This window comes from Acanthaster planci, linkage group LG04 (assembly GCF_054643075.1).
Source record: "Acanthaster planci isolate LZ-2023a linkage group LG04, COTS_SCS, whole genome shotgun sequence".
Lineage (NCBI taxonomy): Eukaryota > Metazoa > Echinodermata > Asteroidea > Valvatida > Acanthasteridae > Acanthaster > Acanthaster planci.
This window is the reverse complement of record NC_141780.1, coordinates 22,215,875-22,242,076: the sequence shown is the minus strand read 5'-3', so window position 1 is coordinate 22,242,076 and position 26,202 is coordinate 22,215,875. Positions and strand designations below refer to the sequence as shown.

Genomic DNA, 26,202 nt, shown 5'->3' with positions numbered 1-26,202 from the left:
AAGCTAATCAGTTAAGACACTCGGAATTTTATACTTGTCATTAATAAATTTCAACCCATTATGTGAAGCATGTATTTGCAGACTACAAAATGAAATTCTGAACGACACAAAAAATGCAAACTCTATTGGTGGAGCTGATTAACAGATTTCTAACCCATCGAAGTGTGAATACCACAAAATTTATGTCATGTTTGAGAGGAGAAATGCCGAATGATGGTTGAAATTTTTTTGTAATATTCACCTGTGCATGTCTTGAGGTCTGTTTCATTGAGACGAAAACCATGTGGACATACGCAGTAGTAGGAGCCCAGCACATTGACGCATTCATGGGAGCAGCCATGATCCACAGATATGCACTCATCGATATCTGCACGTAATGGGAGAAAAGAGGTCATTCCTCTCAAAGACTTCTAGGAAACCAAACACTGTTTCATAAAATGCATTTGTTATTCAGAGTATTAACAGTTGACATCTGTGGTGCTGTTTTAGACGTTTTGCTTCTGCTGGACTGTGGTATTGTGGTTAATACCACTGTAAAAGACCACTCACAAGGCAGTCAGGAAAACAGGACGAGCACAAACATTATGGGATATTTATGGTGCTGTTCCTTTAAACAGCATTTGAATCCAGGCTGGGGGACATAGGTTAATCTTGTGATGGTCTTGTGCAGTCTTGATGGTCTCAAGGGATCTCAACGGTGACAGTGATCTTGGCAAAGTCCCAAGATCATGAGCCCTGCTAAGAGCCTAACCCATTTAAAATCATTGTGTTTCTTAACATTGAAGCTTTCTTACCGATTTGACATATCTGTGCCTGCATCACATGATCAGTGACACACTCCTCTTCTCTCCAGTAAAATAAATCCTCAGAATCCATGGAAACGCAGTAATCAACGGAATGATTGTAACTATCCAACACCCAACGGATGTTCTTGTATGTAAGCGGAGTTCCGTCTACCCATTGGTAAGTCTTATCACTGTGGCGAAATCTTAAGCCAATCAGATACCTGGATGAAGGTAGAAGATTACAAACAATGAATGTTTATGAGTGCAATGGTAAGAATACAGTCAATCAATAACACATTTGTTAATCGATATATTGGAAATCGACTACTGAGTATAATTGATGTATTAATTATCTGTCATGAACAACATCAAAGTTAGGCTAAAAACTTGCGGCTTGAATCACAAAATGGGTACCTGAAGTCATTCCAAATATACAAATGAGGGTACTGGTTCGCCTTCCTATATTGGGTATGTGTATAACCAAGGGACTTATCTAATGAGCTATGAAAAGAAAGCCGATTGGACCTTTCTTGGGATCTTCCAAAGTACGGTGGCATAGAGAAGCCATGTGAAGGTCTCTTGAGAATTGCCAGCAACACAAGCCTTCTAGTTGTAGGTGTCTTTGCATTTGATCAGTTGGGAGTATAGTGAACAGTTACTTCATCTCTCACTCTTCCCTGTAAGCGTGCGACTCAGTCCTTGCTTTCATTGCATCTTACAATGATCGCTACTGCCTGCGTGATATACCTTTAACCCTAAATCCCAAGGGATCATTGAAAGCATGCACTTGCTTGTTGGATTCAGGCAGGTTAGTGGGATTAATTCTTACGAAAGCTTGACTGTGGGATCTTCACGATTACAGCAGCATCTGAATGACTCGGCTATGACTAGAGATATTACACGAGTCTATGGGAGATGGATGAAGCCGTAGCCATGCCATTCAGACATGGCTTATATCAATCTTCCTATCTACTGAGAAAGCAAACCTGGTTCCTATTTCCTTCTTTTCTAACTCAAATGTAACGCAATTTAGGACCAGCCTTCCTCATTATCGGCCCTGTGAGGATCTTCCTCAAACCTTGCATTCATCTGACTGGCATTTGTAGCTTCACATGTACTTGCAGGTATTAAATGATTCAATAGTAAGAGAGTTAGGGAATATTCCTCTTGGGTTTTTCTTCCACCTCTAACCAGTGGCGTAGCCACAAGGAGGCCGGGGGGTGACGTGCCCCTACAAATTCCTGGTGCCCCCCCACAAATGATCCGAAGGCTAAACTCTTCCTTCCCTGGTATTCCTCAGATCTGAGATGTATAAAGGCTGTGTAAATCAGTGACCAGAAAGTCTCCTTCACAGCACTTGCTTTTGTTTATACGAGTTGCCCTTAAAAAAAATCAAAATAAGTCACACTTTCATACCTGTGCTGGTTTTCAATCAGCAACTGATTGCGTTTCTCCCAGAGTTTATTCTGCTGCTCCTGGGAGTTGATGATCAGCGGGTGACTGCCCTCGCTGAAGATCTCTTGACAGGCCGTGGGGCTTTGGTTGTTGATGGAACCCAGGCAGTAACCGCCTAGCGTCAGGCTGCCGCATATCCTACCATTGCCTGATCGCAAAATGTTTGTGTCAAGGAAGGACAACGGTGAGCAGAGAGGAGGAAACGAAACAGGATGAGATTAGGGGAGGACAGGATGATACTACAGAAAATCACAGAAACCACCAGAAAAGTTGTTTCTATGACAACGATACTTGTACGACTTTTCAGCGAAGAAAGCATATCTGGTTCATAAGTGACTTTGTCGTACATGGGGATGCACCACGATCGCGGGCTCCTATCGGGCACGCACAAAAGATGCGTGTTAACTTCCGGTTCCATGATTACATGTATTTCTACGTGTGTGTATAAAGCACCAATGGTAAATGTAACTCACTGATTGAATCAATCAGCATGTTCTCGTGAGTATGCGTCATGCTTGGCTAAACTACAACATCAGATTTGCTGAACGGAAGATAACGACAACGAGAAGTCTTGATCCTGCCACAAAAACGATACCTTGTAAGGGGCATCCCAAAAACTCCACACGCAAGCAGGCTGTGATGTTATGCCACGCATGGGATATGATCCGCACCTGTCGGGTGATGAAGGGTCGATCAAGGTCGTTGCGCTTTTCAGAGTTCTGGTCACTGTTACCTGGGAATATCTGCGACAGACATGACACGTTTGAGAAGAACTTGTGACACAGAAATTTAAGCCCAAACATTTCACATCTCATGTGAAGAATTGCACTCAGTCAAGCTGAAGTTGGAAAAAAAATTGAAACAAGGCGCTTCTCTGAACTTGAAGATTACTTCAACAAAACCCGATCCCCCCGCCAAAAAAGTTGAACAGTTATTTTCTTCTCCTTTTACTCCTCCTAAATGCTCTATTTCCACAACCAAATGATTTCTGAAATTTCAATGTCATTTTTGTCATTTTTGCTGTGGTAAGTAAAAGGGGCCAATGTCATACAGCTGCTTAAGCACAAAATTTGCTTAAGTGTGAAAAAACCTTGCTTGACAAATCAGGTTACCAGCCCAAACTCCATGTGATGTATGTTGCTTCGGAATGGTATTCATCTATTGTTTGGTTAACACGACAATCACGTAGATTTTGTGCTGGTAACCTTTGTTTTTTAAGCAAGGTTTTTGCGCTTCAGCAAATTTTGTGCTTAAGCAACTTAATGAAATTGGGCCCTGGTTGCATTCCTCATAAAACTAAATATCCACCTTTATGTTGAATTTGAATATACCTGCCTAAATTCAATGTGTTGCATTGAAAATGTACACTGAGCACGTGCAGAAAAGGTTGCAAGTATGTAGCTTGATGTCCATTGTTCTCAACTATTAATTTTGATCAAGCATTTGTGACCCAGCCAAAACAAAATATGTCACAAGTCGCCAGAGCAACACTCAAGTGAAAGGCATTTCAAGAGCATCATGCACCGTGTGAATCACTGGGAACCCACAACATTTTTCACCACCCATTGTTCGTTTCTATCTGGCTACCAAAATGGATGATGACACATCAAAGCAAAGAGCTCAATTTGTTCTATTGTGGGGCAAACAGAAACAGAATTGTCTAAACTTCAGCTTTAAGATCAATCTGAAGGGATCCAGTCACATCTTTGATAAAGGTCAAAATGCTGAATACAGAATGCTCTTAATTCCGACCTGTTTGGCTCTTATGCCATTCAATATAATAAACTCACAGACCAGTAAGCTAGGAAATGAAACTGACGATGACAGACAGCGCAGCTCTTATTTTCTTGAAAGTGTTTATAGCTGAGGAATGTGCAATTTGGCCTCAGTAAACATTGCGTGGGAGCATACCACTTAGGTACACACCAAAAGTAAAGGACTGTCTCGTCATCAGTAAGGGATTGCTCACCCCAGAGAAAAAGAATTATGGGTAGGAAAACACAGTGGAAGACGGTGCAACTCCTTGACTGCCACTGGGGCAGAGTTTTATCGACTTGATTACTTTTCTGATACATAAACCTCGCATCTTTTCCATTTTCTTCAGTACCATCATTCTGACCGTTTCTAAAATGCCAAATCTTGTTACCAATGTACTTTTTATACAGTCACTGATGACTGACATTGATGATTGCACCACTTCCAGGGAGGCTACTAGCAGGTTGCTGTCAGTATGTGAGGAATTTATTCAAACACAGCTCACAGACAACTTCATGTAGGCAGTAATTGTTTGTTCATTCTTGGCATTATGGATGCAAAGACAGCATTTTCATGTCAAAACTGAGAACGCCAGAAAGTGTGGATGGTAACCTCAAGTGTTAATGTCCTAAGGGACACATTGAAGAAAGTAAGCATGTCAAATCAAACTTCCTAGAGCAATATCACACACTGCTTGCTAATGGCATCGGATAAATTTTAAGGCAAGGTTGACAAAGGTGCGATACATAATTTTGACATAGTACAGAGTGATTCGTCACGTCGTTAGTCATGTCCAAACAAACGTTTAAGACCCAGTCAAGCACAAATTTATTCCCTTTTGAAAACAAACCTTCTAAAGCTGTCTTGAAATACTGCCCGAACTGAATAAGAACAACAAACACTGGGCCCTTATATTGATCTCCTTCCACTACATGGTTGGAAGATAACTATTGTACATGTCAGACACGTATGGCATTCTTTGTGTGGACCTAAGCACAAAAGATGTCCACAAACAGCAAGTGGTGTATGAGACTGAGGACGTTATGTGAGCACACGATGGATTGTTTCACTAAGGTATCACTACTGTTCTGTAATTGCTTTTGCCAAATGTTTGTATGCTTACCGACTCAAGACTGGGTGTTATAAGGGAAGCTTTTCGTAGCTGTGTCACATTCTAATGCTTACTGACTCAAGATTGGGTGTTGAAGGGAAGCTATTCATAGCCGTTTCACATTCTAGTGCTTACCGACTCAAGACTGGGTGTTAAAGGGAAGCTTTTCATAGCTGTATCACATTCCAGTGCTTACCGACTCAAGACTGGGTGTTAAAGGGAAGCTATTCATAGCTGTGTCACATTCAAGTCCTTCACATTTCAAACAACTGGCTTTCAGGCTTATCTGGAACATTCTAACTCCCTAGAAAGCGCATTGGAACGAACACTGCCTGATGCAACAAAACATTAGCATAGAACCCATTAGCATCCCCAACAAATCTTTTAACAGATAGAAAACCTAATCACTTACCATGTCCCTTCCCTGCAGGTCCTTGTAGGTGCGATATACTCCCTCCTCATAGGGACTCTCCCACTGAATCTTGTACCCTTCCACCCAGTAGTACCTCCAGGAGTTGCCGGCTCCCTGCGTGATGACACCAGTGATGGTGTGAGGGACCAGCAGATCAACCTGTAGCCATTCTGCCAAGCCCAACTCATGCTTTGGACCCCAGCAGGCATATCTTTTGGAGTTGGAAGCCGCGAGGAACTCCCAGTGCAGGCGTCCATTGGTGGGGGGTCTGTCGGTGAAAAAGGAGGAGGCCGAGATCTGACTGTCGGTGATCACTCCTGACTCCATGCCAAGACGCTGACGACAAGCTGCCAATTAAAACACATGAAACGTTTTGACAAAATTAGCCATTAGCTAATGGTATTATTCCACATTGAATTGCATAAATTAGTGTCAAGTCAAATCCCGCTCTTTCCTATTTTGAGGGTTTAAAGTCGTATTAAAGTGAAGGTCAATTTTGGGGTTTTGTAATATTTGGAAAGAGTTACCCATCTCTTATTTAATTCTGAATAAGAAAGGATCATATATTTATAATTGTCTTTTTCTCAGCAATTTTGACGATGGAGTTTACCCAGAACTGCATACAGAAGTAGAAAGATCGTGTTTGAACATCCCCGGTGATATGACACAAGGAATTCCTCCATGTGTACAAGTCAATGGGTGAGCACATCATTTGTATTAATTGGTTCATGTAAAATTATTATAGTTGATGGTTTGATATAGATGTTGCAAAACTCAAGGAAACTGATCACGAATGTGGGGGTCACTGGGCTGGCATTTATGCCACTCTTCATGGCATGGAATGATTTAACAAAAGACAAGGGCGATCTAATCACTAGTTGTTTGGACTGAGTAATAAGCCATGACCAAGAGGCCATAAACATCACTATCCTTGACCACATCTGCTTTGTGGTCCACTTTTTTGCTTTTGTTTTTTCTTGCTGGTACATCATGTAATATACACCTCTTGGAAGAAGTGTTGAGTTGGAATTGGGGAAGCTCGTGGAAGACACATCATAATTTTGATGTCCAGTGGTCACTTACAAATGCAGCAACTCAACCAGAAAATATTGCTTGACAATATAAATCCTTGCCAACATAGCAAACAACAAATTTAAAAAACGATTATGCACGAGAGGATAAACTGAACAGCCCTGCATTTTCTCAATTTCTTTTTTACGAGCACACAAAAATTCTTCTTCTTCTGGACCTCCTTCCGGCTCCAAAAGCATAAATTATTAGTTATCACATGAGTGCAAGCGCTATAACAAAATTATCTTCAAGCAAGCTTCATGAGCAGTAACGATGTTATAGGGGCCTGTGCGCACAAATGCGCCACCTTTGAATTTACAGTAAATTTTGAAATTGTGTGTTTTGTTTTTGACATAAAAATAGCACATTGCATAGAGTAAGAATAGTGCATTACGTGAGGTTTGACATGGACCATGCTGCACACCTGTATGTCACACTGTATGTTGCCATAGATCATCCAATCAGAGTTGAGAATTCCAGTTTGCATGAAGAGGAGGTCCTCTAACCCTCAACCCCAGGGTCCAGTCTACGTGTGCTTATGAAAAATGGCGACCCCCTTATTTACTGCACCACTATAACTGATGTATCTCACAAGCTGTAACAGTCCTCGGTATAAATCAACTAGGCAATTCATCACTTTGTAGTTGACTGCACATTACAGTTCAACACTTTTGTTTTTGGAACTAAAAAATTGAACTAAAGTAAACTTCAGTAAACTCATCAATATGTGGAGACTCAGGCATGATAAACTTCAGTGAAAACTGATCGATATGTGGAGACTCGGGCATGATAAACTTCAGTGAAAACTGATTAGTACTCAGGCATGATAAACTTCAGTGAAAACTGATCGATATGTGGAGACTCAGGCATGATAAACTTCAGTGAAAACTGATCAATATGTGGTGACTCAGGCATGCTTCTTCGCCATTATACCACTGACGACAGAAACAACCATTTTGACACCAAGTAACTTCAAACTCTGATGAGATCACAGCCAAACTATTTCCTAGACGAATACACAGAAAAGCAGGAACAGAAAGCTTTGACAAAAAACAATATGTTGCACACCTCTTTTTGAAATTTATACCCAAGGTAGAAACTTGCTTCATATGTAAATTACTAACTTTCTACAGTAACAGTGGTGCCCCAGAGAAGAATTAAAGGTTAAATAAGGAAGTGCTCAACCATGCCTGTCAGTCCATGATGTTATACCTAATGAGACTGCTGATAGGCCAGAACACAGGTTTCAGCAAAATACCTACGAGAACTCACTCAGGTTTTTAAAACAGAGTCATATCGTGCTTTTGTTTTCAACATAATCCAACGTGTTCGATATTTGTTCTTTCTCAGAATTCCATCTCTGCTTGACTTTGAAATGGGTCCTAACCAGACATTACCGGTATTTCACCGAGACTTAGAAATTTCTTTATCAAGTGAGTTTCAAAAAATGACTTACAGCGGTACACACAACCAACAAGTTCCAACCGCAGACCGATGCCTTCCGGATGCCAGGTGACTGGGTGGATACGGATGTAGCGAGTCATGATCTTAGGCAGGAGTTCATTACGGATGATGGTGTGCTGATCTGAATTGGCCAGGAATTTCTGCAAATCAGTGACAAATTTCGTGCAAATTTTGTCAAAACCTGGGCAATGCTATTTGGAGCTGAATGGGCAAAGTTATGTAAAGTACTGGCATGAGAGTTTGTAAAATAGAATTTGGGGAATATTTTTCAATTTTTGGTTTCAAGGGATGCTCCCCCTTGGAAAAAATGGAAGGAAAAGAACAAGAAAAACGCAATAAATCTACTCTTTAAGATACAAATTTCAAGTCTGGATATCTACCAGCTGTATGACTGGATTCCAAATTGAATAATTTAATCTATGCAAACACAAGAAACAACACATTATTAGCAAGTCACTATAGCAGTCAATCTCAAAAATAATCAGCAACGACCATTAGAAATGTCAGCTTATGAGATGCATGCTCAGCTCAGGAAAAGTCCCTTACAAGTCATTAGTCATGATTTAAAAAGACTTTTCTAACATGCTATAAGCAATATGCATTTCACATCAAAACGTATGCATGTGCACACGTATATTGGTAGGTTTCATAGAATCCTGGTGATGCGACTAATTAACTCTATTTGCCAATCATGCAAATCCAGTATACGTACTTGCATAGTTTTTGATGGTCCCTATTAAATCTAACAGATGCATAGAGAAAGATGAAATAAATAAAGGCCATGTATAGATCTGAGGGTCACCTTTACAGCACCATTTTGGTCCAAGTAGGGGTGGAACTCCACACTGGAGGTGTCATCCACGGGCCCTGTATAATACATCTTGAATGAGGTTACCCACAATGCTATGTTGCCACACCCTTGGGTCACAATAGCATGGATGTCGTAACTGCTTCTCAGATCAACCAGGAGCCACTGCTGGGGGTCACTGTTGTGTGGCACCCAGCCGGTACTCTGTTGCCGGCCCAGTGGGTTCAACCGTGCAGTTTTGGCTGCGTTAGTCTCATTTAAACTGCTAGAGGATGTGATCTGAGAATCTAATACCCGATAATCTGACAATCCCAAAACTGTGTCACAATCTGTTGAATAAAAAAAAACAACATCCGAATGGTCATTAGCTTCAAACCAATTCATACACAGATTGAAGGTAAAGTGACAAGTTCTTTGATGTCATGGGAAGAAGTAGCACTGAAATATGCAAAAGTGAACATGATTTCAACTTCATAACAAGCTTTTCTGGAAGATGAATCTTTTTTTGCTTTGACTGAAGTACGAACAAGTCTTTACTCCAGTATTACTCTAGTATAGTAGGAAATATACCAGCAAGTATTGAAAACAGAAGTATCCCACAGTTCCACAAATATGGCTAGGAAGGTTTGCCTATTGAACTGTAAATAAGCAAATGATTTTTTTGAAAACGATGGGGCAAAAAATCCAACAAGGTACTTCGTAAGTCAAGAGACTGAATCAAGTGTTGAACAAACCATTGTCTAGACAGCCAATCAGGTCTATACGTAGGTGGAGAGCGTGGTTCCACAGGGTGGGAACTATTCTGACGCAAGTGGCTCTGACAGGGGTGGGAAGAACAATTGGGCGGCGACAATTTGTTTCGCCGTTGGCCCGGAACTCCTGAAAAACAAAAACTGCCATCGTGATAAAAATGATCAAGTCTAAACAAGTATCTTGGAGGTTAGGCATATGGTATTTTGAGGTCATCATTTTCAGTGTTACAAATGAGGAACAACAAGTAAGGCCATTTACATACAGAGAAGAGGAATTGATTTCTGTGGGATTACACTGAAAGCAAGCCATACAGCTTTATATTAGAAACCTTAGCTCTTGTTTTCAGATTGCACATTCTGGCCAATCATTGGCCCATCACTGACTAGCTGACATGGTCAGGTCTGAAGTAAGCCATCACTGACTAGCTGACATGGTCAGGTCTGAGGTAAGCCATCACTGACTAGCTGACATGGTCAGGTCTGAAGTAAGCCATCATGTAGTGCCTGTGATTCCTTTTGTGGGACACCATTGTTATTGTGGAAGGCCACTGCTACAATTATATATGACGGACACAATGTTGCACAGTATACTGTACTGCAGTCACCACTTTCCATTCTGTAAACAGGGCAAAACATTGGAGCAATTATATCATATCTAAGCTCACCATCACAAGTGGTTCAAGATGAAAATCCTGGAAGTCCCTGTATTTCCACCAGATGATGCCATCCTGCGAGTAATCCAGCTCAAAGTCTTCCACCCACCCTGCCTTCTCTCCTTCCCCGCCCCCCTGCATTATCACCCCCGATATCATCATGCGCGAGGGGAAGCAGACTTGTAGCCAGTGGTTGGTGCCGGTAGCGTTTTGGTCAGGCTCCCAGTACGAGGAACCCCCCAGTCGGCCGTGATGCGGCAGATGATCAAGGTCAGCTGAACTTGAGGCTGTGATGTTGGAGTCCGGTATGGTGCCATCTTCCATTCCCAATTGAAGAGGACACTCATCTAATGCAAGTAAATATTGGGATTTGGATTTTAATTTTGAGGTTAGTTTTTTGTTTAATGTTACTACTTTACTGCTTCCAACTGTGAAAGAACAGAGATGGGATAAATCCTATTAATAGAACGTCTCCGGAAAATGAAGAATGAGCTAGCGCCCGAAATCGAATATTGGTGACGCTAGTCTAATTTTAATATGAATACGATTGTAAGTTAAAGGCAAATAAGGTTGTACCAAAATAAACAGGGGTGTTTTTCTTTATAACTATCACACATGTACATGTATATGAGAATAACAATGGTAGCATCTGACACAATTTTGAGGGGTAATAAGATTTTCCAATCTTCATTTCTTTCCTTATGATTTGTAAATTGTTTGCATCTTTCCCCATAAAGCCTCAAATAATTACAAAACAAATCTTGCAGAGTTTCTGAATTATGATTTTTTGAGATATCACAAAAACCATGTGCTCTGCTCTGTAAATTGATTCCTTTCATCCACAGGTTCCAACTGGTTGAAATGGTCAAGGATTTGTATCAAAACAATCAACCCTACAAGTGGTATACTGACAGCACATCTGCTATTGGTCACAATGTCATAAATTTCTTAGGGTCAGAGCAAGATAATACCAAACTAAAAGTGAGACTGATGGAACAAATTTGATGCTTGACTGTCCTGCCGTAAGTGAGACCCAAACAGATTAATGAGAATTTTGTCAGTGAAGGCTGAATAGGGGTGATTTCAATTAAGTTTTAATACTACCAGATTGAAAGACAACTGTCTATGATCCAAACAATCTGTTTGCAGAGGACACCTAGATGAGAAAGATGGTACAGCTGAATATGTCAGCCAACATCACTTATCAGCAGGCTAATGGCACAGGAGATAAATGCTTTGATTTCAGGAACACAAACAAGGTATAAACATTCCTAAAGCTGCCCAAAACGATATCTAGTGAAGCGGGTTCTAGCATTTTTGTATGAGATCTTCTGAAGCGTGCCATTACAAGAAGAGTTTCAAAATGCTGAAAAATGACTGAGCCTGCAACTGTACTGCAGAAAGATTTAAGCTCTGTGCAAATACAATTTGTCTTGTCTTTGGGACAGTTTTCTTCAGAGCACTTTGCAGGAAATTCTTAATTGATTACAAACTCAGGCGTGTGATGGATACGTCTAAAGGAAACCTTGTTTGAACTTGAGCAAGGGACTGTTTAGAGAGCCATTACTAGAAGAGAGGTGAATGTAATCATGTGCAAGGTCTGTGAGGAAGGACCTTCTTGTATGAATATAGGCCATTCATTAATGGATATTCAGTAAGACACTACTCACCAGGAATTGCATTAGTTCGGTAGGCATCGCAAACTACAGGAAAGAAACAAGAAAACAAATCAACACAAAAAAATAATTTTTCAATCACATTCACGTAAATTTGACTTTACAATATGATTTTTTGTACTGAATTCAGGGTAGATATACTCTAAACATCCAAAGTACAGTGTCACTGACAGAAACATCGTAACACAGTTGGAGACAAATAAATTGACTTTGTTGGGGTGTTTGTTTGTTTGTTTGTTTGTTGGGGTGTTTGTTGGGTTGTTTGTTTGTTTGTTTGTTTGTTTGTTTGTTTGTTTGTTTGTTGGGGTGTTGGGGGGTGTTTGTTTGTTTGTTTGTTTGTTTGTTTGTTTGTTTGTTTGTTTGTTTGTTTGTTTGTTTGTTTGTTTGTTTCACTGTACTGAAATTCAATGACACAGATGATCTTGCGCCAGGTGTGAAGTGACACGGCAAATTTGATTCTGCATTCTGAGTCTAAAAGTGCCGATCAAATGAACAAAGATTGGACTTGAGGGGTTTGCTTGGTACTCGTAGCCATGAACAAAGGTTTGCAGTAACATGGAAGCTTATTTCGTTTGTGAGTTATAAGGTTCTGAGAACTGAAACCTTATGTTTTGAACAGTGAGGTCTGTTTGTTAAACAGAGAATCCACATACACGTATGTTGTTGACAGCGCTTCTAGTCACGAGTGAGATGGGAGAAATATAAAATATCCCCAAATAATCACCTGACGTTTTGAGGTCCCAACAGCACCTGAAGTTTTGAGGTCCCAACAGCAGGATAGGGGCCATGGTATACATGTTTGTGCCTGCCTAGTGGCACATCTTACAATATTTCTCATGTCCATATCAACTTCTTACATAATTAGTGAACACTTTAGTGGTGAACTCAGAATTATCCATATTTTGAGATTGTTTGAAAAATCCCAAGACCCGGAAAACCCTGATGAAAAAATTCGGAATTAGGAAAAATTGTGACAAATCTCTCCCCTTTTCTAACACTGTGCAATGTATTAGGAGCCACCTAAATCAATTTATCAGAAGTCTATGAGTCACCTTCTAAAGAACAAGTGTGTTGATTTAGGTTTTTCCAGTTGAGTGCTACATTTGATGCGAGTTCGGCCAAGACACAGGTACACTTTTATTCAGTAATAAGTCGTGAGTCATACTCTCACAGGAACTTAGACTAAATGACGCATGATTCAAATGTCTCAATGAGATTATGCATTCACAACATACAATCTCATCGGTAGCAACTTGCTGGCATTAATTAATATTTAACATTTAAAACACCTCACACATTGACCCATTCATTTGAGGAACATTCCATTGACAAATTTCAACCAACAGTTGTGCTTTGGGCTGATCCTCCTTCACAGCTTTCCGTGGTAAACCAGACTTCAAAATGTGATCACAGTACTAAAATTGGAGCCTCTGTATTTCAACTAAGCATTCCATATACAAGTAAGTTGGCACTGATTCAGCCCTACTCTAACTGAAAGGCAACATAGCACTGACTTTTACTCCTGAGAGAAATCAAATTTGATCAACATCTAAACGCTTCAACATCTGACAAATTCCATTAACTATTGAAACCACAAGGCATGGATTTCTTTTTTGTGGGGTGAGGGGGGTACTCCACTTGTAATCTTAACAACCAGAACTGTTTCCAGGTGACATAGCAGTGATACTTTGATCTTAACTCCTACCAATTTCAAGCAACCTTTCCCAGAACTAATAGATTAAACAGAATGTGCAGTCTCCAAGCCAAGAGGTACTGGTACCCTCGTGCTTCAAGTGCACCTGTTTGGAGAAATCAATAACCCTTAAGCTGACATGCCATGACAAGTGTCATCACTATATCGCACAAAATGAATCAGAGTATGTACATGAGCACACTTCCTGGTAACGATCAAGAAAGTGCACTTTTCAAAGATGCCCTGATTTCCAATATGTCTGATTTACAAGTCTTTCTCTCATCCTAAGATTCATTAAATGTTCCAGTTCACCATCAGGCTAGAAAGATTGAATCTTTTGGCACTTGTAATGTGCACGTACTTGTTATTGACAGGATTGCACTTTCTTGACAACACAATAAATTGCTTTTACTGAAACTTCAGCAAGGAAATAGGAAAAAAAAAGATGCAGACAGTCATCCTCAACTATCAACGGTTCTAGCAAAGACAGACAGGAATACCTATAGCCATTTCTGCAGTGTATATGCTGACACAAAATAAACATCTCATTCTCCGATTACACAACACTTCACTTTTTTCCCCCTTTCTTGTACATATCCTGATTTTGTTCATTGTCTCAATGTGCAACACTGTAAGTTTACGCATTTGCTTTGGGGAATTTGTAACGGGAAATTACACTGTATACATGGCATGACCTGTACATTTATATGTATACAGTTATTGACAATCGGCTGATGGGGAATCATGGGAAGATGGAGCATGATGGGATATGATCCAAGATGGCTCAGTTTTGTTAGGATACTGAGATTCCAATCATTTCAGAAATAAATCAGACATGGTATTGATGAGCAGATAGAAAATCACCCTAAAGTGCAGTGATTTGAACCATTAATTTGTAACTGACGTTACACTGGCGTGGTCAGCAGGATCACTGTTTAGAACAGGTGATTTTTTGTTGATTCTGCATCACATACATGCAACATCTGGACATCGGAGTGAGTGCCGTTAATTTGTGAACACTGTACGTGAACACTGATTGTTGATTTTAGTTTTCGCTTTCGCGTTATCATTTGGAATTGGAATCTGCATGCAAGCAAAATAACGAATCCTGGTTCCAAGATGCAGCAAGTGGCTGACAAGAAGCTATACCTCAGCTGCTGATTACATAGTGAAATTGTGCACCATAAATCACATCGATGTAGATGGCTACTGCAGAAAAGAAACCGAAGACCAGTGGCCATGCCTTCTTGAGCCCTATTTGACAGGGAAGGCACAGAAGGCATTCCATGCACTCACTAAAGAGGACAAAAAGACGCTTGACAAGATCGTTCAGATAATTTTGAGGCATTACCAACTCACCCCAGAGGCCTATTGCTTGAAATTTTGAATAGCATCCAAAGAGGCAGAAGAGAGTTTCAAAGAGCTTTTAGCCTGACTTGAGCTCTATCTTCTTTGATGATTGGTGCCAAAACAAGAGACAGTGGTGTCTCCTGACTTCAAACGGATAACACACCTCTTCCTGATTGATCGGTTTTTGTCAACAATTAGCAGTTACACTCTCTGAAAAAAGTTGTACGAGAAAAAGGTTGAGACCGTGCAAACCCTTGCAGGGTTGGTTGAGGAACACGTTCTTCATTGCAAAACGGAAGCAACTCTCGAGTTCCAAGGAAGATCACAACCAACCCTTCCATCAACTCAGTCAACAACAATTAAACCGACAACAGGACACAAAAACTGAGAACACTAATCAGAATCACAGTTCGATGTCTAGTGCACCCAACACCCGGTGTCGCCAACTTGGAGACAAAGTGGCAGATTACCCCCTCCCTCCCCCACCACAGTCATCGCCAAGGCAAACACTAACAGTGAAACAGGCATGTGATGTCAAGTAGACCGAGTCTGCTGACAAGACTGTCAAGATATACCACTGAGGGGACCAAGGTGAATTGCATCAAGACTCCAAAACCTGAGACAGGCAACGACTGTTGTGGCCTACATGTATGCATCATGGTTGGGATGTCCCGGAAGGCATTATAATGGCCACCGGTTTTGCCATTTCCCTCATCAGCGAAGACCTGTGCATTTGACTCGGGGTTAGCGGTAACCCCGGGGTCCTCCCTAGGACTATTAACCATTGTGGATGGAACCGAGTTCCACACTTCTGGGATTGCTGTCGACAGAATCAAGACCACCGGAGTGGATATTTGGTGAATCTCCATTAGATCCAGATGCTGCCTGTGCTGGTGCTGCTTGGAAGAGATGTCGCTCAACAAGCAAAGTTGCTGATTGACTTCAAAGACAATTCTTATTGGATAGAGTCCGGTCCACACAAGTCCCGCCTCAAGTGCCCCTCCTTAGCCTTGAAACAGACAGGAACCTGCCTACTGATGTTCCTGCACCCCTGACCCCTTACCCAGTGAGGCAATACTGGAGATACACCGTCAACACTACAGATCCAGCCACAGAGCAATATTACCCGACACTGACATCTTTCTGGAAGTGAGCCGGCCTCTTTGGGGAGTATCCTGAGGTCTTTTTGGAGACACTGGGTAGGTCTGACCTGATCTACCACAACATTGATAAGGGAACCGCAAAGCCAATCTGAGGTCCAGTCTATCATCTGTCTGTTGACCGGCAACAGTCTCTTAAGCATCAAGTGGATGAGATGCTGAGTGATGATCACATTGAGCGTTCTTTCTCATCGTGGGCTTCACCAGTTTTGATGGTCCCTGAATCTCAACCTGGCAATTATTGGCTGTGCATCGACTAATAGCTAAGGCTCAACCACGTCACTAAACTTGATGCGTACCCGATGCTGACCACAGACTCCATCTTAGAGTCTCTGCATGGTGCCACTGTCTTTAGTTCCCTTGATCTGAAGAGCGGATACCAACAGATGGTCCAAACCCCAATGATTGGGAGAAGACAGCATTTGTGTGTGAAGAGGGCCTGTATCAATTTACAGTGTTGCCCTTTGGCATTGTTTTGGGCCCGCAAGTTTTCAATGCCCAACGGAGATTGTGCTGCTAGCTCTCATTGGGGAAATCTGCTTGGATGATATTGTCCGCTTTTCCTCATCACCGACCCAGCACCTTGAAGATCTCTGTCGAATTCTAGACAGGTTGCGGGAGGCAAGGCTGACAGTGATCCACCAGAAGTGTTACTTTAAATGCAGGTCAATGGTTTACCTTGGTCACGCGACTGGCAGCGACAGGCTTTGCACCTCACCACAGAAGGTCCAGGCAGTCTTTGACTACCCTGTTCCAGGGAATCACAAACAGCTGAAGAGAATCTTAGGTATGGTGTCCTGGTATGGGAAGTTTCTTCCTCACCTTGCCACCCTCTCTGAACCAGCTTAGACAGAAGACAGCTGTATGGTAGTGGACCGAAGTGTTCTGCATCTTTCCAAGAGACAAACCAAATTCTTACGTCAGAGCCGGTCCAGGTGCACGTATACCTGGAATTGAGCCGACCCTTTGTTGTTCACACAGACGCTAGTGACTCGGGGCTTGGTGTGGTCAGGAGACAAACAGAGACTTGCGTTCAGTTGCTTATGCTAGCCGTTCGGTGGAGGCACCAGAACGAAACTACAGCACCACCAAGTGGGAGTGTTTGGCCGTCGTGTGGGCCCTTGAGAAGTGGCGGATTTATCTGAAGGGCAAAAAATTTCAGGTTGTCACAGACCACCAGGCTTGGCTCTTTCGTGAGGCCCATCTGGCTGGCAGACATGCTAGGTGGGTTTTGCAGTTGCAAGATTATAACTTTGATGTCGCTTATCGGCGTAGTGTCCATCGTGTTGTGCCAGAAGCACTCTCCAGTATTCACGAGGCCTAGCTGGTTGGTGTTGTCCATCACAAAGTTGCCCAGCAAATGACGGATAGTGTGGATGGTCTGCTGTCAGCATCAGATGTCCATGAGACTTCTGTACCAGGTAATAATAGTGATAAGGCGACTGCGCTGCTTCGCTTTGTTTACACCCCTCTGATGACATCATCGACTGGATTCAGTGTGATGGTTGCCAGAAATGGTGCTACATGGCATGTGTCCACATCAGACCAAGGCAGGCTGCTGACTTCACCAATTATTCCTGCCCCAAGTGTAAAAGGAAGAGATGGGAGACCAGACGTGACATGGACGTGGTACACCGTTGGTACAACACCAGTCACGGGCCCACCTCTACCAATACCCGATCTTGAAATTGTTATGGAACAACAGAAGGGTTACCCAAAGTTGGTTGATGTGATAAAGTCTCCTTCACCAGTGTATCATCAGAAGAATGGAGTCCTATATCATTATCAGGGAAGTGGAAACTGGTTGCATCTCAGTTGTTGTGATCTGTGGTACTACCGGTATGTAACTGTCATCCTACTTCTGGTCACCTTGGTAGGACCAAGACAGCACACCGATTGGATAGTCTTTATCTGTGGTGGTGAGGTTTTTCCAAAGATGTCTGCACTTTCATTCACGCATGCCAAAATATTGAGAAAGGAAGCCAGTCTATCGTAAGCCACTGGGGTTGATGCTTTTAACACATTGTGATAGCCCTTGGGAGACTGTCAGTGTTGATTTAATGGGTCCCTTGCCACGGAGTTTTGCTGGTCATGAATATCTGCTGGTGGTGGTCGACCATTATTCCAAATGAATGGAGGCCATTCTGATCCACAGGCTTCTTGGTAAAGAGGTCGCCAGTGTGATTGTTCAACAACTTTTCTGCAGATTTAGCACTCCGGCCGCTCCCAAGAAGTTGCTCTCTGACAACGGGTCCCAGTTCGCCTGTAAGGTTCTTTCAGCAGTCTGCCAAGAATGGGGAGTACAGCAACTGTATATCGATCTCCCCATATCACCCACAGAGTAACTGGGTCAAGCAAGTTAACAGAAATCTGAAGGGCATGATGTGGGCTTACATGTATGTGGGAGACGATCACCGCACTTAGGATGTGTATGTCACGTTGCTGAATTCTCCTTCACTTTGAACACCACAAAGCACAAGACAACTGGAGTTGCACCGTCCTGGCTGATGTTTGGTAGACAGCTTGTTCATGTTGACCAAGTCAAGCTTTGCAGTGACTGAGTGGTCTTTTTATGCATTTTTCACGACTAACTGGTTGTCAACCAGTTAAGGAAGTTTAGGCGCTTGGGTCATTTTTTTGTTTAAAAAAAAGAAAAGAGGAAATTCACAGAGACAGAAGACAAAAAAGGGAAGAGGAAATTGTTTAAATTTGGGAAAAGAAAAAAAAAAAGAAAAAACAGAACGTTGTATTTGTGCAATGCTCTATGAGCAGATAGAAATTATCCAAAGTGCAGTAATTCATTGTGTAAATGATGTTACAAATTTGAATCATTTTCCATCTGTACTTGAAGATTTCTAAGCTGTATCAAAGCACTCTCGAACAACATTTCTTTCTTTCCTGGTAATAAAAACGCTGCTGTCTGCGTGAAAGATGAATGGCATTAATATTACCATGGAACAGCCTTTGTGAAAGTACACACTGTACATAGATGTGGGCCTATGCACTCATGACATCATGTACATGTATAGGCCTACCAGGAAGTTGGGCACATTGGGAGGAGGGTCATTCAACGATCATGTGCTCATGATGATGCACGCTAGCCTACTTCTGAATGAGACGAGTACCCTTACATTAATGAAACATGCCACCGCCCTTACAAAAATGTCCCATGCAGATCCCATGGGCTGCCCATGGGACCCCATCTGTACGTCATGGGACTGGCAAAAAAAATAATGTTGGTTGAAGTGATCACCATGGGACATTTTGTGGATACCATGGGAACACCATTAGGCTTTTATGATCAGCATGGGAACACCATGGGGTTTTTATAATCAGCATGGGAACACCATGGGGTTTTTATGATCAGCATGGGAACACCATGGGGCTTTTATGATCAGCATGGGAACACCATGGGGTTTTTATAATCAGCATGGGAACACCATGGGGTTTTTAAAATCAGCATGGGAACACCATAAGGTTTTTCTACTCTACATGGGAATACAATGTGATTTGTATGCGGACACCATGGAAACGCCACACAATTACTATTCAAATTTTTGCAACCATCAAGAGAACACTGGGATTTGCATCGATATGGCATCTACACAGGTACACTTAGAGGCTTTGTTGTATTGTAAACCACATTAGCTGCTGCCATTAAAATGCAGCATTGGCATGAACTATACACAGTTTGGAATGGAATGTTGATTTGATGACTGCAACTTTGTCCGTCACCATGAGATGCACAGGACACTCACCATGGGAGGCATGGGTAAATCAACTTGGGACGCAAGGAACAATTGACATGGAACAAACACCATGGGATGCAAGGGACAATCGACATGGGACAATCACCATGGGGCAAATGGGGCAACCACCATGGTACAAACGGAAAAATCACCATGGGATGCGGAGGACAATCACCATGGGAAAAGTGGGGCAACCGCCATGGGACAAATGGGGCAACAAGTGTACCACCTTGGGATGGATGGGAAAATCACCATTGGATGTGTGGGAAAATCACCATGGGATATGACAATTAAATCACCATGGGATATTTTGGGAGATTTGGGGTTCTTGAAATACGCATGGGCAAAATCCCATGGGTAAAAAACCCATGCTACATGGTGCCCAATTCACCATGGGATACCCTCATGGGACATTTTTGTAATGAGCTACGCGTGGATGAACTAAATCCCTAACCTTGACGTTCATACATGATGTGTCTTATGAGAGTAGACCATAGCCCAATACAGCGAGACATGTAAACTATGCTCTCAGCCAGGTGTGACGAAAACTCCTCCGTGAGCATGATATGTTTGCAATGTACCCGCCCAGTAATTACAGCTCGTCTACGACATCCATCTTGCGCATGATGGAGGTCCTACCAGCTAAACAAAACATTAACTCGGCGCCACACATTGCTGGATGCATCTCTGTCTAAAAATCTGAACGAATGATCCATCCGTCACATTCTAAACCAATTAGGTGCATCGAACCAATTCATGCTTAATTCTATGCTTAAATAGAGTCTAATTTTGATAAATGTTAGCGGGAACCAGTACTAAAACATCGCATGCGCGTGCGAATGTACTTTAGTCAGGCACTGGCTGTTAGGCAATGTCTTTGCGTTTCAAAGTCATAAGTACGTCAGGGAATCACACCGATTAAGAAAGAAAGTATGGGTGGTTAAAATTCGGTGATCTCATTGGTCTGAAGTGGTATGCCTATATGTCAGTTGAAAGTATACTAACCAATTAAACCCGGAGATTAAATTCGGAATTTAATAACACAAAATACTTGAAATTATTCAGTTTTACCCACTGATGTGCCGAGTGAACTTTTTAACCGCATCGGTACGAGGTGAATATCGCAGGTTCTACGAATCCATTTTCCCATCCTATACACCCCAGCAAGCCTGGGAATCGACGAAGCATAAACATGTCATATCAACTTACTTGTATCTATCCGCGTGAAGAGATCGATGGCCGTGCCAGATGTGGTTGACCGATAAATATCCAGTGTGTGGAGACTCTGGTCCGTCAGAATACATCTCCGGTCATCGAAGTAATACTCCTCGCGGTATTCGAAGGAACGGCACACGAAAGTCCGCTCCTCCAAACAGAAACGAGCACAATCCTCTGCCGTCATGTCCCACCACCAACCCCGGAGGTATTTGGTGTTGTGGGCCGGGATGTAAGTTCTGAAGTGGCGCTGGAACTGCCCCAGGACATCAAATTTGCCTACAAATTGGTTGTGACAAGTTTTACTGGAGGGCTACTGGTGGGCTCTCAATATCGAATTCAATCAAAGTTTTAAGGGTAGTCGAACCCCGATAGTAAGAGGATTGGTTAATTGGCCTAGCACAAATGTTTAATATGGCAAAGGGGGTATTTCAAGTCGATCACTGTCTTGAAGTCTTAGTTTCCGGTCCTGGTAGGCCCTTGCAATGAGGGTTCAACTGCATATGTTTCTCCTGGTTTTCGACATTTTCTCTGAAATTTGCTTCATGACAAACCAGGCCTTGCCAACTGAACATAATTCACTTTTTTGAATATTTGGCCACAAACCAATGTGCCTCATAGTTGGTTACATTTTGATGAAATGGTGTGTTTTCGAGAAAAACATCATTAACCTGAATAATGGAGATATTCCTCATCCTGAGCAGAAAACACATGTAATTAAATCGCGAGAAAGAGGTTTGCATGTATTAAGTTTTCTGCATTTCCTTCCTGGCTACGTTGGTGTGTAAACAAAAGCTGATGATCCAATTACGATCTCCGTGTCTAAAAAACAAACAAAATATGTCGGTAGCACGATCACTGGGCATTTTTTCTGGCATTTTCCCTATGCATTGACGTGTATATTTTGAAGCATTTAGTTGAAGTGCTGAGTAAGTGGCGAAGGCCAGAGAGACAAAAGATTTATGCCGGTAGGAGTTACTGTTTTATGGCGGATGACTATCTTTTTATTTCGCTCAATGCACTTTGATGAATGGCTGATGACGTCATCAATCCAAGGACACCAACAAATCTTAAGTACGCGTATTATTAATCTAAGTTTTGTGCGCAAAATGGTTTATTTTACTTGTTTATATAAAAGACGAATTTTTATATTTCCCCCAAAGACCAAGTCTAGAAAAAATGTTTGACATCATGTAAATGAAGCTATACTCACATGTGTCGATTGGGCAAAAATCTCTTTTAATTAGCATATCTTGGTCGCGATAGTAGCACCATGGCCGACTGCTATTGTCGGGATTGCGACAATAGTTCGCGTCTAAACCTGGAAATCAATATTGCAAAAAAGTGCAAAATATAGCGTCTTTATTGTCAAGCACGACAAGACGGATCTATCATAAAATGTGAATGTTTACTCCAATAAAACCAAACATGCCGAAGCGTATTGTAGCACATTCCATTGCCAACTGCTGGCATGCTACGAAAGGATGAATATAAAATTGGACTCTGTCCAGTGACTTGGCTAACGGTACCGCTACAAAACTAAGTTTTTCGGCTGGGAAAAAATCAGAATGTGATGACAAAGGCACCGATCCCATTGGCCAATTCACAAAACGTGTAGCAATTCACTGCAATCAGTTTAACAAGTTTAGCCTAGATGCAGAATATGTGATGTGCAATTCCTAAACATCAATATCCAACGGCTAAACACTATCCATTAAAGCTCTTAACACGTTTAGCATTTTAACAATTCTACAGATTGAAAGTTTACACGAAAGTGTTTCAAAAAGTGTTCTATGCAAAAGAAACGTCCTGATTTTAAGGAGCGTGCCAACTTGTGCCATTTCGTCTCGGATGTGGATCTGATAACGTTTGGCCATTTAGTAGGCAAACTTTGATAAATGGCATAAAGTCCCCATCATTACCTGCATCTGGGTACGAGGTTGGGTTGACATCTTGGTCTAGTACCTCACTCCAATGCAGACAACTGTAGCCACCTTCCGTGAACATGGCATGATCGCGGTAGTCTGTCCCGTTGCCCGTCATACATCCAGAATGTGCTGGATTTATATGCACAATAGCTACGTAAATGGCGCACTTTTATACAAGACTGAAGAAAAGGCTGCACCATTGGAGGTTTGAGTAGAGAGGGCTCTTATGCTGCAAGAATTGGCACCCAATATATTTAAGTTGTCACAGTTTGGAACCCCATGGCCAACATCCCATCCCGATCTCAGAGGCCATTAGTTCCTTTGGTGCCCCTCTGAAGACAGACTTGCATGAATCGCTTGTACAATGTGTGTATGTAAGTTTGAGGTGAAAACGAATCACTTCTGAGTTTTCCTTGGAAAGTATGTCACCTTCACAGCAAAACATTCAGACATGGTTGTAGAGAGAAAACGGGAGTTTTAAATCTAAAATCAATTGGAAATAAGAACACGACTTTTTATACAGGTATTATGTTTAAAAGCTTTTGGTTTAGTGACTTAAATGAGTTCGTAGGTTACATCTTGGGAAGAAATGTCTCAATAGCGTCTTAGTCTTTTTATCAACACCAATCTCTTGGAATTGAATTCTTTGATGAAAGATTAATAGAATGAAAAGGTTCATTAATCGACCCATATCAGGTTTCATCATTTGCCTTGGTATAACCGAACTGGTATGGGCAATTATCACAGACTTATTGTCAATGAGCCTTTAGAACAAGCCGGCTTCAATACCTGAATTTATTCCATCGACATGGCAATTCGCATTGCATGATAAGCCATGAAAAATTAATTGTGTGATGAAGGATTAACAGTTAGGTTCATCAGTGTTTACGAATCAACCTAGATTCCCCCTCCAAACAGCTTTTGGTAAAACAATACTGGTAGGCAATTACCACTGACGTTAAGGGTAGCTCCAATCAATGTTTTTATTAAAAACCTGTAAAATGCACCTTTGTGCTCAGTAAACCTTATTTTCAACTTTGGTTTCACTATTTCAAAGGGTATCTTCATGCCTTTTAGTTTTATGCTAATGAGTATTTCCATATTCATGAGCAAAACTGTGATGTCATCGCAGGAAGAAGATTCAATGTTAAATTGGTTTGTACACAAACGTCCTGCATTTTTGTAAATCTTCCTGGACTAAGTTTTCTCGTTTTTGCTGTTTCATTGTTATTTATGTGCATAGCAATTAGAAAGCATAAATTCCCTCTCAGGAATGTTTTCAGTCCGTAAATTCTGGGTTCACAATTTGAACAGAAATACTTATGCACTGAACCATGTTGACTGAACCTTGATGACTTCACAGCAACAACGCCCGCAGTTGTCCGGGAAAACATGGACAATTTTGAATGTTTAAAAGTGTGCACTTTTCAATGCATTTAACCAAATGTGAGTGTGTAAGAGTTTTCATACATTCAAGAAAAGTAAAAAAATAAAAAAAATTGTGTCGAAGAAAAATTCATTGCAGCCACACTTTAAAGCCATGTGAGCTTTATGGCCTTGATATCTGAATTCGTTCTATCTATGCGTGGTTTTCGCAGTTTGACAGGCAACAATACTTACGCCAATGTCTGGACGTTTGGGTATAATTAACACAATATCCAATACGCACGCACCTAAGCCCTTGTCACGTGCATGTTCATGAATGAAATACTTCAGTATAGTCTCATACTTTATGGCTTACCATGACACGGAGGAATTCTGCAGAACTCCAGTTTGATGCTACCATCTTGAGCCTGGTAGTAACACATCGGCCCTGCCTTATCACCGACGAACCGGCAATAGTTCTCCACCAAATCTGTGTCAAATAGTATTCAATACTGTGATTATATTGGTGAGTTTTCTGAATACTGTACAATGACTTCTTGTGCGAATGAGGAAATAAGCAGGTGCTTTTATCTTTTGCCAAAAAGCGCTTGCCAAGTTTCCAAGATAACAGAAAAGAACATACGTCTTAAAAACTTTAATAATAAAAGCAGCGTCAGAGGAAAACCACTTACAAGCTGTGCCCATCGCACACAAACCTGTCCGGTGGCATGAGCCAAGAACGTCCATTTTTTTCAAATTTGATAAAAACGAATCTAACGTCTGGACTCTCTCACAAAGTTCGCAGACCAACTAAGTGGAAGTTATTGCTAACCCAATTGTGCAAAACATCAGCGCGATTAGTGTCGAGGCAACAATATATTCAACATTGTGGCTGCTAGCCTGTTTTTACTAAGCACATATTGAGTGTGCTAAACAGCTTCATGAAACTGACCCCGGCCATCTTGGGCTGAGTCTAAATTATTACTGGCCACGACTTAGAATCACACACTATACTGTGAGATGTGGCTGCAGCCACTGTCGTAGACTCGTGTGCAATTACAAGCCGCAGCCAAGTCATTCAGACACGGGCATCGTTCCCACTGCGTACCTGTGTTGGATCCGCTCCTAGGTCCGTACTTCCTGTTCGTAACGTTGGCCCAGGGCAGACATTCAGAACATGTAGGTGGCCCGAAAGAATACCTTGGACAGGCCATGGATACTGTCCCATTGTACTGACGCGTGAAAACATTTACGCAGTCCCACTGAGCTGTAGAACCAAAAAGGAGAACATTCTTGTATTATTTTTTCAAACCAGAAGTAGTGTTTTTCCAAATGAATGGAAAAATTTAATATATTTTTAAAATATCAAAATCATATTGATGGATTGATTTTGTCATGTCGTTCGCAGAGCCAATTTAATCGTGGTATCAAAAGTTGTTTCCTAAAAGTTTTTATCCAATTACAAGATGGAAACTCAAAACGTCATGACTGCACTGGCACCATTCTGATGCGTGTATTCTTCAACTTGATGCGCGCATGCATTTGGCGAGTCAACCAGCCCATCCGTTTCGTAATGTGACGTCATTTCAGTTTAAATCACGCCCACCGCACATGGAGTTTTACATGACACCATGGAACAGGAAGCTAACCCGCAACTTTAGTCTTTGTCCAATGAGAGCTTGTAAGTGGTGGGTCCACGTGTATGATGCAGTTTCTTTCTGAATTGGCCGAAGAGGCATGTAACGCGCGCGTATAACCTGTCCACGAGAGCAGTAATATACCAATAATGAATGTTTATGA

The 26,202-nt window shown here is 41.7% G+C and overlaps 1 protein-coding gene across 7 annotated transcripts in view; it reads right to left on the bottom strand.

Annotated features, from left to right (window-relative positions):
- Window positions 1-26,202, bottom strand: part of LOC110983669 (uncharacterized) — a 90,442-nt gene that overhangs the window by 25,953 nt on the left and 38,287 nt on the right. For all 7 annotated transcript variants that reach the window (XM_087135781.1, XM_087135784.1, XM_087135782.1 and 4 more), the window contains 15 exons: window positions 25,511-25,669; window positions 24,779-24,892; window positions 23,032-23,166; window positions 22,323-22,430; window positions 21,104-21,388; window positions 11,937-11,969; window positions 10,279-10,613; window positions 9,596-9,740; window positions 8,856-9,190; window positions 8,046-8,193; window positions 5,519-5,865; window positions 2,836-2,983; window positions 2,202-2,388; window positions 795-1,006; window positions 242-367 (listed from right to left, as the gene is read on the bottom strand). In XM_087135781.1, the coding sequence (XP_086991907.1) occupies window positions 242-367; window positions 795-1,006; window positions 2,202-2,388; window positions 2,836-2,983; window positions 5,519-5,865; window positions 8,046-8,193; window positions 8,856-9,190; window positions 9,596-9,740; window positions 10,279-10,613; window positions 11,937-11,969; window positions 21,104-21,388; window positions 22,323-22,430; window positions 23,032-23,166; window positions 24,779-24,892; window positions 25,511-25,669 (2,817 nt within the window). The remainder of the gene's footprint in view (window positions 1-241; window positions 368-794; window positions 1,007-2,201; window positions 2,389-2,835; window positions 2,984-5,518; window positions 5,866-8,045; window positions 8,194-8,855; window positions 9,191-9,595; window positions 9,741-10,278; window positions 10,614-11,936; window positions 11,970-21,103; window positions 21,389-22,322; window positions 22,431-23,031; window positions 23,167-24,778; window positions 24,893-25,510; window positions 25,670-26,202) is intronic.